We start from the raw sequence: 12,543 nt of genomic DNA, 5'->3' as shown, positions 1-12,543 counted from the left end.
CCGCCTTCCTTCCCCTTGGTGTTGGTTGGGAGCGGCCTGGGCGACAGTAATACTGTGGCAGCACCATGGCCGGCATCAAAGGTAGCCTTGCTGGCTTGATTTCGGGGAAGGGCCTGGGGAGGAGGGAAGCTACTTGGGGAGGGTGGACGGGATTCCCCCCCCCAGATCAGGCCGTTGGTGGAGGGGAGGGACGCCGCCCCCACCCTGACGATGACGCACGCCGGCAACGGTGGGGGGGGTGCGCTGCGTTTCCATGACAACGCAGCCTGCCCTGGTGCATGGCTGCGCCGCTGAGGTTGGAAAGCGGGCCTGCGGAGAGCCCCCTATTGTCTCCTTTTCCCTGCTTCTGCCCGGATCAAGCACTCACGCTCGGCTCGGCGCTGCTTGGCTAGGCAACCGCCGCAGGGCAGACTTGAAAAACACAGTGAGGCCTGTGCTTTTCACTGGACTCAACTTTCAAGCTATTAGGTCTAGGGTGGCAGCTCTAGAAGATGTCTGTGTTGCAGTTTGAGGCCGGATACGTGATTATTAATCCTGGCGGCTTGCATAAAACTTCCGGCTGCAGAGACCCATGAGTGCTAGATAGCGACATACACTAAGGGTCGTCTCGTCTGCCCAAGGCTGATGGGCGGAAATTAGGAAAGGAACGAAATTTTGGGCTCAACCAGACTTCACTAAATTCATGCTCTCCAGCAATATTGCAGTGCAGTCCCCATTTTTCATCTCTCTGAATGTAGATCCTGATGTACTCATTCTTGCAGCATCTTTAAGATGAAACTGATTTTTAGTGGGAGAAGCCTGGCAGGAAGAGAATACAATCTGATAAAGTCCTGTCACACTAGATCAATACAATGTATATTACTATTTGTGAAGTAGACTAATACCAGTACTCTTGTAGAGTTTTTCACTATTCCATTTGATAGAAATCTCTAATCTAAAGCACGGTACGAATACGTTTGGACTGCATATCTTTTACAGATAGGTTTGATAGAAGTATCTTCATATTTTGTATTAAAAAGAAGATTAAAAAGATGGTACTACTGTACTTTTAATAACCTTTTTTAAAAAAAACTATGTATTTTGAACTTCTAGCTTTGTTTGATGTGTTCCAATCAATAACCATATCTATGAATACCAATAGCAGTATTTGTGTGCATTTTATATTTTTATTTTTCATGCATGCCTGGAAAAAGGCTGAGATATGTGTCCTAAATAGCAATTTAGGGGAATATTACAAGGAGGACCATAAAAGTGACTTTAGGTAAAATGTTGAGATGATGATGATGATGATGATTGGATAGTGGATATGGCAGTAGCTGAACACAGCAGAATAGAAGAGAAAGAACTGGAAAAAATCACAAAATACCAAAACCTGCAGATCATAATAAAATGACTGTGGCAAAAGAAAGAAAAATGCCAATAGTAATAGGCACTTTGGATGAAAACTACCAGAGCAAAACTTGAACACTGTCAGCATTGACAAAATAACCATTGGTCAATTTGAAAGGGCAGCTTTACTTGGAACAGCTTAAATCCTGTTATGATACCTTTAACATCATCAGATATTAACATCTGCATATCCCAGGCCCTTGTGAAGTACTTGATAGGTGGATAAAAATGCCAAATCCTGTCTAAACACCTGGCTGACTGTTCAACCAACCCTAATATACAGTGTGAGCTGCCAGTTCTTTAACTGATATTGGTCTTCATATGCATTGAGTTCTTCCCAAGAACCTAGGATGTTGTAATGTGTCATTCCAAGCAGTGTGGCCTATTGTAATTGACAGATAGAAATTTTGTTAGTACACAAATTTACCAAGTTCTGCCCAAGAGTTTGGATAGAGCATCCAATCTATCGATAACTACTGGGACCATCAGGGCTGATTTATGCCATAATCTTTCAGTTTCAATTTTCAGATCTTATACTTTGTGATCTTCTCCAATTCTTTGTCTTCTACTATCCCCTAGTATTGTCACATCAATTATTCACTCTTATCCTCTTTTCAACAAGAGTTACATCTGGTGTGTTATGAGCCTATTATTATTATATATACAGTAATATGAAATCACAGCTACTAATTTTTTAGCCGGGGTTGGCCTTCATATACATTATTATTATGGTTGGTTACACAGTCAATCAGATGTTTAGGCTGGATTTGGCATTTTTATCCACTTATTGAATCCTATTCAAGAATTTGGGATATGCAATTCTTTCTTTCTTTCTTTCTTTCTTTCTTTCTTTCTTTCTTTCTTTCTTTCTTTCTTTCTTTCTTTCTTTCTTTCTTTCTTTCATGCCATTAAAGGTATTATTATTATTATGGTTTGTCACCCAGTCACCCAGATAGATTTGGCATTTGTATCTACCTATTGAGTCCTTCCCAAGGACATAGGATAAGCAGATATAGTTTATTATTATTTAAATAATAAGCTACTTCAATGAACTATAAAGATTATTGAGATAATGCCTATAAAATCTTATCATGCAATGTATCCTGTCAGGTGTTTATTGTTTAAAGAGAAAAAGGCTGTTTTAGCAAAAGAACTTTCTCCAGGAGTGATATAATTGTACCAGGCAAAACTTGCTAGAGACCAGTTTCAAAGCTGGTGGGAACTGGGTACTGCAAAGTGGGTGGAAACACATCAGACATTTGAATGAGCATACTTTGGCAAATATATATATATATATATCTTTTTTTAACCGATATGAGAGCCAGTTTGGTCTAGTGATTAAAGCACCAGGCTAGAAACTAGGAGACCATGTGTTCTAGAACTTCTAGTCCTCCTTACACATGAACACTGGTTGTGTGATTGAGCCAGTGACTCTCTCTCAACGCAACCCACCTTACAAGATTGTTGTGGGCAAAATAGGAGGATGAAGGAGTATTAGGTATTTTCACCGCCTGGAGTTATTTATAAAAATAATAAAGGCAGGATATAAATAAATAAGCCTATTTTTATCTGCTTCCCTCCTCAATATGGCAAGAAACTATATTGTTAGTTTTCAGTTATCCTACTGAGAGGGATCTTTGAGGGCTGCAAAAAGGCAGCTTATGGCAGCTCCATGGCTACGGATAGCCAAGCCTGCTGTAAAATCTAGTTGGATTCCTCCTACTAGATGACACTGTGTACAGGGCTACACTGAAGGATAGGATGATCCTTTAAAAACTTGGTGGCAGTGAAGCACCAATGAAATAAAGCAGATGTAATTGGTAATCATTGGCTATTATGACAGTGAACATGAATTCCAGCTTGCAATGTTTGAAGAAAGAAGATGAATTGATCATATTCAGGCATAGCAAAGTGCACACTGGATTACATTCACTGAGTTTCTTTAGAAGCTAGAAATATTAAAGTAAAAATTATCATAAATATTTGGCTATTGACCAGCAAGGTTACAGTTAATGTGGTATAAACTCTCTTGACTAAAATATAATATAGTCCTTACCTCAGAGTTAGTCACATAAATTTCAGTGACTCCAGGATCTTGCTTCCTCTATAAATTCATTGGGTAATCTCAGGCAATTCAGTTTTTCTCAATATACCTTCACCCTCCCATCTTTATAACAGCAATACAAAGATGGCTCAGGTATTTCTTATAAAGTCTTTTCAACATCAGTGAAAAGTTTTTTTAAATATCCCTGTGTTTATGATACTTAATGCAATATCAATTAATACACTATTAAATGTGCTGGTTTTCCTCTTGAAAAACTGTAGCAATAATACTGTATAACCTAAGGCAACTTGACAGAAAGAGGCAAATTAAAAAAGGAATGGTCAGAAAATCAATTATCAATGGCAATGTCATATTACAAAGCATAAACATATATAAGCTCTTTTTCATTTTATGAAATGATTACGCATATGAGCATAAATGTAATATAGAAAACTTATATATAATACAATTTATAAAAATTTATAAATATATAAACATATATCTCTAAATGGAGATAAGGGCATTTTACATTAATATGTTTCACTTTTCCTTTAAGTTCATTGGAGTTTTCTCTTTTTCCTACAATTGATGTTTATTGAAGCAAAACAATCATACAGGTTTGTAACTGACAAGGGTTTACATCTGCCTTTACAGCTTTAATCAGCTTATCTTTTGGAGGAGCTGTTGGATTAATGTTCCTGATGCTTGGTTGTGCCCTTCCAGATTACAGGTATTACACAGTATTTCCTTTTCTTCCCTTGGAATTTATAAAATTAAGTAAACACAGAACACCTGTGCTGATTTCAGTAAAGGTCTAGCAGCCCTCTGAGGCTGCAAGAGAGTGAAAGAAGGCAGTTTTTCCAAGCTAAGAATAGCCATTTTAAGCATTTATGAAATTATTGTTTTGTTTTGTCCTGTGAGCTAGTTTTCAGATCATTATGCCTAAATTATAGTAGCACCTTGATACTCATCGTTAATTGCTTCTAGGAGGCATGATGAGTACCAAACAAAATTTTCCCATAAGGAAAAATGTAGTGAGTTACAAGGCAGACAACACCGAAAGTTCTAGCTTGTGCATTGAGTACTAAACAAATGATGAGTACCAGGACAAAATGTCCACATCAAAATGCATTGAGTACCACATTTGATAAGTTTCAAAACAGTTGAGTACCAAGTACCACCGTATCTTCCAATGGGCATGTAACAAGCACATCTTTTCAAGACTTATACAAAAACAGAATTTCAGTCTGTTTTATAATTTTCAGCCTGATTTATAATGATAGGCAGATGGAAGTATTTGGAAGTACAATATTTTATTCCCACTGCCTTCAATTAATCACTTCTACTGTTCTGGCTGAGGGACACTTAAAGGACTATGTTCTGATTAGACTTCAGGCTATCACAATGTATTACACTTGCCTGCCCAAATCTGTCTGTTCAACTTCTTGTTTGTGCTCTCTGCACAGTATTACCTAAGGGTTCTTCACCTATGGAGAACCTATTCCAAAAAGCTACCACAACTTGATTAACATTATAGGTGAAGAGTCCTCCTGTCCCTAGCCATGTTACATATGTCATACTATGTATTTTGTCTTTGTGTGGTATTTTCGACTCAGAAGCAAAAATATTTTTAAAATTAGACAAAACAAAATAAATGCTAAGTTCCTCTATACACATGCACGGCCAATGGGAAAATAGATAAAATATTTACTTAAGAGTAGTGTGATTTTTGAAGCAAATATAAATGAAAGATATCTATAAAATAAAAACATGCCTTTTTATTTACTTTCAGCAAATATTGGCCACTGTTTGTTTTGTTCTTCTACACCCTCTCTCCAATTCCATACTGCATAGCAAGAAGAGTTGTTGAAGATACAGATGCTACAAGTAATGCTTGCAAGGAACTTGCCATATTTCTTACAACAGGCATTGTTGTCTCAGCATTTGGACTTCCAATTATATTTGCCAGAGCAGAACTGGTTAGTAATTCCTTCTGTTTAGCAGTTTTCCTTTGATGTTTGACACTTGCTTCCAGAATAAGATGCAGAAGTCTGTGGAGATTCAGGTCATAGTTGTCTCAAAGGTGGGTTTTTTTTCCAAAAGACAACTGGACTGTTTTTTTCCTTGAGGAAGACATTTCCCTTCTCATACAAGATGAGAACCAGAACTGATGAAGCTTTTTGGATGAGAAGTGAAACATCTTCCTCAAGGAAAAAAGCAATCCAGTTGCCTTTTGAAAAAAAAAACACCTTTGAGACAAGATGCAGAAGCCTACAAAGTACAAGTTAACAAGATTTTGTCAACCTAGGCAAACTGTCATTAAGAGCTGTAATGCAAAAAACAAACCCCTGAAAGTTCCCCAGATTAACATTTTATAAACCCTTTGGTATATAACATTCAGTCAGTGGGTGTTGGGCACCGCTTGGTAAAAATGGTTTGAGGGTGTTGAAGTTCAGAGGATACCAAGTTGTTTGCCTTCCCATTAAGTAACTAGGTCTAAGTGTTAAATAATTTAAAAATGGTTTGCATTAAATAGAACTATTTGTGAAAGGATGGCGTCTTCCCCCATTCACAGAACAATGACATTGTGTGTATGCCTGTAATAAGGCAGCTTCTGTATAGACACGTTTATGCTTTTGTGTATGTAAAACTTTGTCTTTCCTTTCTCCATAGATTAAGTGGGGTGCCTGCGCACTTGTCCTAACAGGAAACACAGTCATATTTGCTACCATCCTAGGGTTTTTCTTGGTTTTCGGCAGCAATGATGATTTCAGCTGGCAACAATGGTGAAAAGAGTTGGAGTGAGAACTATCAACATCTCATGTCATTCAGTGGCCATCCATACTCAAGAAAGAAGGGGCAATAAAGTGAATGTACTGTTTTCACAGAGGGGACCTGGGGTAGGGCACTCGGTAGCCGGTAGCCGCTTTTCTTCTCTTTTCACAAACTACATTAACATTTGGCTTGATTTAAATATTTTTTAACAGGTTGATGCTGTTTTATTTTAATACTTTATTTTGATGTGAGAACAGAATGCTTAAAATATGTTTAAAAGGTATCTTTTTTAAACAACCCGATAGCGGTATTTAAGTATAAAGTTGAATTTTTCACTATTGATTATTTTAAAACGAATGTGCAGTTATGAAACCAAGTAAGAAAGTAAAAACCAAGAATGGCACAATCCAGTCAAAAGTACGAGGCTTTTGACTGGGTCGTTAGGCACAGGTTTGGAAGTAGCTCCCGAATTCCGTAAAGGTTATGGTTATGCAGAGAATTGTGCATATGGCCTGTTGATTTTAATCAGAGAATTAAGCATGCGTTCGGTACTCTAATTCTTTTCTGAAAATAAGTTAAGATTCTGGAAAGCTGAATTGTGCCCTTCAAGAGCAGTTATGCATTTTGTTGTGGAATTTTGGAGAAAAGCTGAAATGAAAAGTATTCAGCAGCTGGCTGGTAGGTGTTTTTATTATTATGTATGAGGCTGAAAGTGTTCCATTTCCATTAATCCCGTTTAAATGAGTATGAGAAAATTTTTGATGATAATGGGATATCTTAAGTGTTCATTGCTTAAAAAGTTTGTCCAGCATACAAATATTTTGACAGTTTTTATTTTTGATTATCTGAAAGGGAGAGGGAGATGGAATTTTAATTTTTCTTGTGGGAGTAGAAGACGGGACTTTAATCTTCATTTTTAAAGTCTTTTCTGAAAACTCTTTGTTTATGTATTGTGTGGGTCAACTTTCTATATCAATTGTTTTTTTAAGTTTTACCAAAGGAAAGATTAATGAAACTACTGATTATAGATAACTCAGCAGAAGGAAACCCTGCACTAGGCATGTGGAAATAAGTGATTCTGCTCCTTTACTATTCACTTGCACCTATTACAACAAAGTATAAAAAGATAATTTCTGCTGCCACCCCCCCCCCTTTTTTTTTACTTTGTATATGGTATAAAAAGGTTTTTCAAATGTAGATTAACATTTCCACTGTAGATAACCATTTAACTGGAAGACTAATTACTGCATACATATACAGTCAGGGCTTGGCTGCAATTGCAAATCTTTGAATATGAACATTTTATAGTAATTCTGTTAATGTTTTAGTTTATGCACCAATGTATTAAATGTTAGATCAAAACTGTAGTTCTGTTAAAATATAACACATGTAATTTGCAATATTGAATATCTGTTCCATTCCACTTGGGGTTTTTGTTTCTATTAACCATAAATTGCCATGTTTTGTAGATATATTTCTTTTGTAGTCATACTTTCCTGGTAACTCCCTCATATGATACCTAAGTGTCTCTGTCTATGCTTGCATATCATTTTATGCAAACTAAGCAAGATTTGATACAGTCACTTAAACATAGTCCCTTTTTTTTAAACAATGCTATTGACATAGTCCTCTCCACTATCAGCCCAGTCCAGAGTGCCTTGTCTCCTCCCTCCTTGGCTGCTCAGTAGATACGGTATATGTGTTTCACAGTGTGTCAGATCCATGGTATAGGAGACAGGGGAATGCATGTAAAGCAGACATGTCAAACACAAGGCCCGGGGGCTGGATGCGGCCCGCGAAGTGGTTTCATGTGGCCCACGAAGCCATCCTGGAAACAGTGAGGGAACGGCCCCCACTACCTTGGCCCTGGCCCAGGCCGGCCGGGAGCCAATGTACAATTTTGTGCTGGCCATCTTGGCACTTGCCCTGGTGGACCATGCCTTGGCACTTGCCCCGGTCCCACCCCTTCTGCCAGAGACCCTCAGATCTGTCCCACTCCTGCCCAGGCCCCCACAGGCACCCTTGACGCAAACGATGTAGAACTGGCCATGCCCACCCAGTAGGCCACACCCACTCCATCCACGCCCACCCAGTAGGCTGCACCCACTCTGGCCACACCCACCCAGCCCCCCAAGGGCAACCGCAATGCTGATGCGGCCCTCAGTGAAATTGAGTTTGACACCCCTGATGTAAAGTTACTGTGCAAAAGTGTCCAATTACAAATAGTGCTTGGTACACAGCAGTATTTGGCTTGAAGAAAAAGGAGGGAAGAAGACAATTTGCTGATCTCTTTCTACTGACAGAACTCCATCCAGGGAAGTAAAAATCATGGCCTTCATTTGCAGACTTCATAAGATAAAGTGAATGTTACACAGACTGTAATAGTTATCAGTGCAGGATTCCTATGCCCCTCTTTTAAAATTGTATGATACAGATTTCAGATAGAAAAGTATCTCTAAAGCCCAATAATTATTACAGTTTTATCTATATTGAATCTTCAAAATATTTTTTCCTGAGAGTTAAAAGACAGAAAATGGGCAAGCACGAGTATACTTTGCAAAACCTGCACAGTTCTTTACATCCCAGTCCAACCTTTAAATGTCTGAATCCTAGCAGTCTTAGGAACCAGAAGTGCAACTTCTGCTGCATGATGCTGAGATGGATGCAATCACATCCCTGAAACTCCTTTGGAAATTCCCTGCACTGCACTGATGGTGGAATAATCTTTGCCACCAAATAGACATGTGAACTCATTTTGTGACACCCCCCCAATCCTGTATTGTACCAAGATGGGTTCTCATTTTTCCTGTACTACTCTTGCTTTCTGATAATGACAGGCTACTCTTTGAGAGTGCCAGCTCTATTATATTTTATAGTAATGTTTGTCGTCTTAATAATTTTGGGCAGCATTGTGGCTACAGACATACTGCTGCCTCCAATTATCAGGTGTTAAGATATTTGAGACATATGTTTTTTCCCATGTAATATGCACTGAGAAGCATTGCCATCCTACAGGCAGAAATTTTGATGAAAAAATAATAAACGATTGAAATATCCGATGGTTTTGGATTTTTAATGAGCATCCCTTAGCAATAAGATTTTTTATAAGAAAAAAACTGCTGCATTCTTTAGCAGAAAGGAATTTATTTAAGATTACTATTGGTCTTATGTGTGGCTTTTGGCATGTATTCTATGCATTTCATTACATGTACGTACAGGTAGTCCTCAAGTTACGAACGTTCATTTAGCAAATGTTCAAAGTTACAACATCTCGGCCAGAAAGTTACGTTATGTTGCAACATTACAGTGGTCGTTTGCACTTATGAATGACTGCAGAGACGCTGCAACATGCTACTTTGGTGCCACGCCTGAGAGTCCCGAACTGCCCATGCTCGCCTCCTGCACAGCCTTGGGTGCCGGAGCTCTTGTCCCCTTGCTTCCCAAAAGCATTCCTTTGCTAAATTGCAAGATGGCTCCTAAACAAACCTGCTTTCCAGCTCCGTCGTGTTTCTCTGCCGCCATTTGCAGGGAAACAAAAGAAGTTTGTGGGACTAAAAAAAAAAGTTGGAAGGTCTGATTGAACTTTTTTTTTTAGGAGGGGAGCTGCGTGTTGGCATGCCAAGCTCTCCAGTTCTGCGGCGGCGCAATTTGTGAAACGTAGGTGGGTTCAGCACTCCAGCAAGTGGCGGACAGGGCTGCGCCCGCTTGTGAAAAAGGCTGAGACTTGGCAGTGAAGGGGAGAGGCTGACCCGGTGCTTCTCCACCTCGCTGGACAAGAGCTCTGGCACTCAAAGCAGGAAGTGAGAATGGGAAGTGTGGGGCTCTCAAACATGGCACCAAAGGTAAATTAGCGGTCGTTGAAATCCCAAGCGGCGGAAAGAGGAGCATGGGATCTCTCAATGGGGGGGGGGAGGCCTTTGGTGGCCGGTCTTGTCCCTGCACTAGCCCCCCCCATGGCCTTCCCCACCCTGAAATACCTCGTGTGCACTTAATGACACGCACATTTGATTAACAAATGCGTGGGCCAAAGCAGGAGGTGATAGCATTCAAGTTATGCCATTCACTCCTACGAATTCTCAGGTTGCAATTGTAATTGGCAGGCTCCATTACATTCGTAACTCGAGGACTACCTGCATAATGCTACATTCAACAATTCAAATTCTACTACCACTGTGTGGCAAATTAGTCAGAAGGATTTGAAATAGCATTTGTAAAGATCATTAGCATTTCCTTTAAGTTCAATTTTTTTAAAAACAAAACAAACAGAAAAGTGTAAAACCACTTTGAGGTGTTTTAAGTGGGAACTCTATACAAATGTTTTAAATTAATAAGAAACAAAAAATTGCTGTAGTGAGCCATTTAAACCTAATCTAAAAGAGGAAAAGAGGAATCAAATACAATTTATCTCTAAGCTGAACCATGTCCCACTACTTCTTTCGGCAAGAATACTTTGTAAAGTATACAAAGCAGATAAAAAATGGAGGGAAGAAAAAGCCAACATGCAAACTACCTTGGTAATTTTTAATTTTACTATTTTTATATAATGCTTTTTTCCTTGTTCCAATAAACATGGGGGTCTTGTGTGCTAGAGTATTGTATTTCATTCAGCAGTGCAAATTGCTTCTGAAATTTTAAATTGCTCTTGAGATTCCATAGCATTCTTACCAAAAGTATCTCAATGGAAGCTTCCAATTTAGCCATTACTGGATGTATTCTTTTTAAATTACAAATTAACCAGAACACTTTTTATTATACGAAAAGAGAGCTTCCAGTGTAAAGATGCTGATATGTATTGCAAAATCCAGGTTTCGGAGAAGTGGGTTTGACAGAATTTGTAGACTAGGTTACTTTGTAGTGTAATAGTTTGGTACTAGAATTGGGAGGTGAAATTTCAGCAATCAAGAAGATTTCTTTCTTTAAAAAAACAACTGATGTCTGATTGCATGCAGTACATTTGGGAACACAGATTCTATTAATTAAATATCCAACTCACTGCCTAATATTCTCCCTAAAGGGAGAAAAATAAGGGCTGGCCTTGGATGACTCTATAGTTTATGTTTGGCTAATTACTAATTTCCAGGAATTCAAAATATAGAAGATTTTTGAATGCACTTGGGAACTTGGTCTTGTTGGATGACAAGCCCCTGGCTTACAAAACCAGATTTATTGCTTGGGTTAACTGGGAGTAATGACAGAAGGAAAATATATAGTACTAATCTATTGGACTGAACCCAAATTGGAATCCAGTTGTAAATGGATTCCATTGTAATAAATACAAAAAAATAATAACATCAAATGTCCAAAATAATTAAGAGTTGGAATGGTTTACAAAGTGTACTTTATTTGTTCTCTGCCACAGTTTTGCAACTAGTGCTCTGCAAAAACATTAGGTTGCAGATTCGAGTTAGGATTGGGGTTTTGGGGTGTTTTTTTGGAAAATGCAGTGTGGATCCTGCAATTTAGGTAAGAACAAAAGAGATTTAAAGCTGGTGACTGGGTATGCCTGTTTTTCTAATTCCTTTCATCACATGAAAATGTGATGAACAAATTCTAAAGGGCTGGGAAATTCATTTGGCTTCGTCTATAGTACTATTCCTTTTATTAACACAACATTAGGAGAACACAACTACATATATCTACAGTCTTGAATTCAATCAGGTTTATTTTGATATTTCAGTGTTGGAGGAAATAAAACTGCACGTGTATATAAAATTTTTGATATTTTTTTTAAAGATAAAAATTAATACAAAGTAATATAAACTAAGAAAAAATAAAGTGAAAAGTGCAAGGAACAAGTAAAATCAAATAAAGAAAAAGATACGAAGAAGTAACTTCTGATCTTTACAGTAATCGAAGTACAAATTTAGCTCTTACTCTTTGGTTACAACGTAAGTATAAAAAGCCGTTTTAATCAATTCTATTTGATCTTTCATATTCATATTTTTTATTAACATCTCCGTCTTCTCTCGTTTACTCTTGAAACCTGCTAATGCTAATTATGTTAGTTTTCCCATTAATGTTTCAATTCCCTTTAAAGGATCTTCCAGGAGCCAAACTTTCAAAGCATAAGTTCTACTGACACTTTCAGAGGTTTCCAGATTAGGGTGGCCCTTAAAGGGGGAAAAAAAAGTGACCAAAAACACGAAAAACTTTCGACGCGGAAGATATCTCAACAGTTAAAAAGCCACCTAGCCGCTGCTGAGCACGCTTGCGCAGTAGAGAAATCGCGACGCACCATAGAGAGCTGTACACGACAACAGAGCCTGGATCTAGAATTATTTCCGGTATCAAAGGGGTATGTTCAGCTGTTTCCTCTGCCTCCAAAGTTCGGTTAC

At 38.3% G+C, this 12,543-nt stretch overlaps 1 protein-coding gene across 1 annotated transcript; it reads left to right on the top strand.

Moving 5' to 3' along the window:
- LEPROTL1 (leptin receptor overlapping transcript like 1) lies at positions 1 to 7,965 on the top strand. Its single transcript, XM_015813847.1, has 4 exons — positions 1 to 81; positions 4,088 to 4,163; positions 5,226 to 5,412; positions 6,107 to 7,965. The coding sequence occupies exons 1-4, from the start codon at positions 66 to 68 to the stop codon at positions 6,221 to 6,223; spliced, it is 396 nt and encodes a 131-aa protein (XP_015669333.1). The 5' UTR covers positions 1 to 65; the 3' UTR covers positions 6,224 to 7,965.
- The last annotated feature ends 4,578 nt before the right edge of the window (positions 7,966 to 12,543 follow it).

Source organism: Protobothrops mucrosquamatus, unplaced genomic scaffold, assembly GCF_001527695.2.
Source record: "Protobothrops mucrosquamatus isolate PMUCROS unplaced genomic scaffold, P.Mucros_1.0 scaffold199, whole genome shotgun sequence".
NCBI classification, from domain to species: Eukaryota; Metazoa; Chordata; class Lepidosauria; order Squamata; family Viperidae; genus Protobothrops; species Protobothrops mucrosquamatus.
The sequence above is the reverse complement of the archived record's forward strand: the minus strand, read 5'-3'. Positions and strand labels throughout refer to the sequence as shown.